This window comes from Fonticula alba (assembly GCF_000388065.1).
Source record: "Fonticula alba strain ATCC 38817 unplaced genomic scaffold supercont2.7, whole genome shotgun sequence".
NCBI classification, from domain to species: domain Eukaryota; order Rotosphaerida; family Fonticulaceae; genus Fonticula; species Fonticula alba.
In genome coordinates, this window is record NW_009242977.1 from 1021153 (window position 1) to 1025089 (window position 3937).

The following is a 3937-nucleotide window of genomic DNA, read 5'->3' on the forward strand; positions in this document are numbered from 1 at the left end:
CCCCCCCCGTGCCCGCTCTAACCCTCCCGGCCGCCCCGCGGTCTCGCGGCTTCAAAAGAACAGCCGCGCGCGTGACCTTTTCTGGGCCCGTGACAGGGATACCGTTGGCAGCAGCCGCCCCGGGCGCTTGCCGCTTGTCTCGGCCCGCGCATGCGACGAAGGGCGCCAGCTGGCTGGCTGGCTGGCTGGCTCCATCTGTGCGCCCGGCAGACAGGGCTGGCCGGCGGTGCGCCGCCTTCCCTGCCGCCGGACGCTGTGCATGCGGCACCCCTCCGCATACTGGGCCCAGAGGGAGAAGGGGGCCAGAGACACCCCGAGGCGCGGCCCGGCGACGGGCAGCCACCGGGTCCCGGAGGCGGCGGCCTTTTTCTCGGGCCAAGCCTGGGACCTGGCTAGTCCGGCCAAAGGCCATGCAAGGCTTCTTCCCTCCCTCCTGTTCATCACACCGCACGCGCCTCGCCCTCTCCTCGCGCCTTCCCCTTCCCCTCCCCCTTCCCCCCGGCACCTGTCCCTATCCTCTTTGCGCCATGCAGCAGCCGCCGCCCATGATGATGATGGGTCACCCTCCGGCCCCCCTGCCGGCGGTTACCTCGGTGATCCCCCCCAATCAGACCATTTACATCAACAACCTCAATGAGCGGATCAAGAAGGACGGTGCGTGGTCGGCCTCTCGTGCGGCTGCCCTTTTGGTGCTCTCTCAGCTGCGGCGGCCCATGCCTGGTGGCGGCCCTCCCTCCCGATTATGGCGGTTATGCCACTCCTCACTCACTTCTCCCCTTGGCCGCCGCCCCCCGCTCCTCCCCCCGCTCCTCCCCCCGCTGTAGAGCTCAAGCGCCAGCTGTACAACCTGTTCAGTTGCTACGGGACCGTTCTTGATGTGGTCGCCGGGCGCTCGGTCCGCCAGCGCGGCCAGGCGTTCGTGGTTTTCTCCGAGGTTACCTCCGCCACGGAGGCCATGCGCCATATGAATGGCATGCCTTTCTTCGGTCAGCCGATGGTGCGTGCCGCCGCCTTGCGACGGGTTGTTTTCTCTTTGTGTGTCTGCGCCTCCTGTCTCCCTCTCGTCCTTTTTGTGCGTGCTAAAAGACCGCCCCACCGCATTTGTTTCCGCCGCCATGTACACCCCCCCCCCCTCCGATTGGGCCTGGTCACGCGCACAGCGCATTGCCTTCGCCAAGACCAAGTCCTTCGTGGTTGCCCAGCAGGATGGCTCGTATGCCGAGCTCCGCCACCAGCGCGACGAGGAGCAGAAGCGCCGCCGGGAAGAGGGCGACACCCCGCAGGCCAAGCGCGCCAAGAGTGCGTGTCTTGCCCGCTCCTCTCTTCCCCTTCCGGCGGACTGTTGCTATTGCTGCCGCTTTTTCTTACCCCCCTTTCGGCTTCTCCCCCTTTCCCCCTCTCCTTTTGCCCTCGCTTCCGCGGGTCCACAGGCGAGTCCTCCGGCCGCTCGGTCTCGGCTCCCTCGGCTGCCCTCACCGCCGAGGACCGCAACCTCCTCCCCTACAAGATTCTCTTCGTGCAGAACATCCCGGAGGGTGTCAGCCAGGACGAGCTGGAGAAGCTCTTCAAGCCGTGCGTCTCCCCCCTCCCCCCTTCCTCTCTCTCTCTCTCTCTCTCTCTCTCTCTCTCTCTCATTTTTTGCCTCTCATGGCCCTCCCCCCCTCCCTTGCCTTTCCACTCCGCCACCTGCTCCCGCTGACCCCGGAACGCCTGCCCCCCCCCCCCCGCCGCCGCCGCCCCCCTCTTCCCCCTACTGCCCCTGGCGCTCAGGTATCATGGCTTTGTGGAGGTCCGTGTGGTCCCCTCGCGGCCGGACATTGCCTTCGTCGAGTACGAGAACGAAATGTTCTCCACCTCGGCCATGGAGAAGCTGCAGAACTTTGCCATCACCCCTTCGCATATGATCAAGATCACCTACTCCAAGCAGTAATGGCGCGCGCCGATGTTTTTTTTTCCTCCTTCCCTCCACTTCGTCCGGTCCTCCCTTCCTTGTGTTCGACGGCTGGCTCTTTTGCTCCGACAATCGGGCACCAGCCTCCCCCTCCCTCTCGCGCGAAAATAAAAAACACCTTCCCCTGTCTGGCCCCCTTTTGAAGAGGGAGATTCATGTATCATCATCACGCGCGGCCCTCCGATGTCTCTTGGACCCGGGCACCAGGGGAAGATATTTCGATGTATTTCGCGGTGTGTACCCTCGTCGGGAGGAGGGAGCTGGTGAGGGGATCACGGCGGGCTCTGGGGGGGGGGGGGGAATTTGGAAGGTGAAAGGGCGGGTGGCCGCACGCAGGGAGGTCCTCGCGTGTCGGAGACAAAGGGCAAAAGACCGCGGGCCGGGCCGTGGGCAGGGGGGCCCTCAAGCGCGACGCTGGTTCTTGGGCATGATGAAGAATGACCGGACGATGTACACTTGCAGCAGGGCCAGGCCGATGATGAAAAGGCATTCGATGACCGTGGTCCAGAAGACGCGGCGCTCGGTTTGCACGACGGTGAACATGTTGCGCTGGGTGGGCGGAGAGGGGCGGGGAATTTGCCGGGGGTTAGAGCATGGCACAGGGGGGGGGGGGGGATTCCGCGAGCCGGGGTGCTGGCGTGGCGAGCGTCGGCCGCTGGCGTATATATGTATATATATATATATGTGTGTGTGTGTGTGTGTGTGGGAGCGGGAGCGGGACCGGAGGGAGGGATGCCCCGATGCGCACCTTCTCACGCGTGTGATAGTAGCCCTGGTTCGAGGCGATTCGATCGTACGCGGCGTAGGCCTCCTGGAAGAGCTCGTCAATGGTGTTCAGGGTATTGTGGACAACCTGGTTCGAGGCGTTGGGGTTGCTGGGCGGCGTGGCACGCGGCTTGGGAATGACCGGGGCCGGGCGCATGGCCTCCTCGCCGTTGATGCGGACGTCAAACTTGATGACCTTGTGCGAGAAGGTGGACATCTCGTTGGAAAAGCAGAGGGCATACTCGCCCGGGTCGTCGGCAATGAAGAGGGCCTCGCCATCGGACTCCTTCTTGCCCGAGTGCAGGACTCCCCCGACCGGGTCGCGGATCTCATAGTCGATGTCCATGTCACCGCCGGAGAGGACCTAGCCGCCGAGCGGGGCCACGGTGAGCATGACGTGTGTGTGTGTGTGTGTGTGTGTGTGTGTGTGTGTGTGTGTGTGGGAGAGAGGGAGGGAGGGAGAAAGGGGAGGGGGCGTGTGTCAGGGTGGGGATCTCCGATGGTACATATGTAAGGGTGGAGAGGCCGAGGGAGGGGGGCAACCAAAAGCACACAGGGCGCGAGGATGGGCAGAGGCCGTGGCGCGGCGAACGCACGGAGAAGGTGAACAGCAGACGGTCGTTAGCCACGGCATCCTGGTAGAAGCAGACGGTGTCATGCTGCTCCAGCTCGACGGTGAGGGCGGGGGTCGGCCGAGGGGCTGCCAGCAGACCAAGGACCGCCAGCGCCAGCAGGACCAGACCCGAGCACGACTTCAGTAGGCGGCTCATGGTGGTGATGGTGGTGCGCAAGGGGGAGGGGAGGGGGGGGGGAGGGGCAGCAAGGGAAGGACGGAGAGAGCGGCCAAGAGGGGGGGAAGGGGGGAGGGAGGAGAAGGGAGCTAGAATGTGTTGTTCGGGCTGTCGGTGCAATGCCCTCGCATCAAGGGTGCCCGGTGATCTGCATCCTGCGCTCCCTCTCTCTCTCTCTCTCTCTCTCGTTCTGGCCCGGTCGCGGGAAGAAAGGTAGGCTGGTGGAGCGCCCCCCCTCCCCCCGAGCACGTCTGGGGTGGAGGAGCGCAAGTCACTCCGCGACACATCCTCCCGCCCTTCTCGCCGGCCGCACTGCCCCGCCCCGGTCCATCACCCCCCCGCCCCGCCGGGAACACTAGCTAACACCACGCCGGTGCGGCCACCGGGACTGGCATGCACGCGTCTAATGGCGGCTCGTGCCGGGGGGGGG

At 65.3% G+C, this 3937-nt stretch overlaps 2 protein-coding genes across 2 annotated transcripts; one reads left to right on the forward strand and one right to left on the reverse strand.

Moving 5' to 3' along the window:
* The first annotated feature begins 361 nt into the window (after positions 1-361).
* On the forward strand, positions 362-2076 carry H696_04430 (hypothetical protein). Its single transcript, XM_009498306.1, has 5 exons — positions 362-654; positions 825-997; positions 1161-1299; positions 1431-1572; positions 1771-2076. The coding sequence occupies exons 1-5, from the start codon at positions 411-413 to the stop codon at positions 1928-1930; spliced, it is 858 nt and encodes a 285-aa protein (XP_009496581.1). The 5' UTR covers positions 362-410; the 3' UTR covers positions 1931-2076.
* A 161-nt stretch (positions 2077-2237) lies between these two features.
* H696_04431 (hypothetical protein) lies at positions 2238-3527 on the reverse strand. Its single transcript, XM_009498307.1, has 3 exons — positions 3313-3527; positions 2700-3080; positions 2238-2500 (listed from the first exon to the last, which is right to left on the reverse strand). Exons 1-3 carry the CDS (start codon positions 3484-3486, stop codon positions 2354-2356), a joined length of 702 nt encoding a protein of 233 aa, XP_009496582.1. The 5' UTR covers positions 3487-3527; the 3' UTR covers positions 2238-2353.
* Positions 3528-3937: the final 410 nt, after the last annotated feature.

Excerpts from the sequence above, each read along its gene's own strand:
- H696_04430 (XM_009498306.1), top strand. The coding sequence starts at position 411 with ATGCAAGGCTTCTTCCCTCCCTCCTGTTCATCACACCGCACGCGCCTC. Across the intron at positions 655-824 it reads TGAGCGGATCAAGAAGGACG|AGCTCAAGCGCCAGCTGTAC; the intron begins GTGCGTGGTCGG and ends CCCCCGCTGTAG. Across the intron at positions 1,573-1,770 it reads CTGGAGAAGCTCTTCAAGCC|GTATCATGGCTTTGTGGAGG; the intron begins GTGCGTCTCCCC and ends CCTGGCGCTCAG.
- H696_04431 (XM_009498307.1), bottom strand. The coding sequence starts at position 3,486 with ATGAGCCGCCTACTGAAGTCGTGCTCGGGTCTGGTCCTGCTGGCGCTG. Across the intron at positions 3,081-3,312 it reads GTCTGCTGTTCACCTTCTCC|GTCCTCTCCGGCGGTGACAT; the intron begins GTGCGTTCGCCG and ends CTCGGCGGCTAG. Across the intron at positions 2,501-2,699 it reads ACTATCACACGCGTGAGAAG|CGCAACATGTTCACCGTCGT; the intron begins GTGCGCATCGGG and ends CCGCCCACCCAG.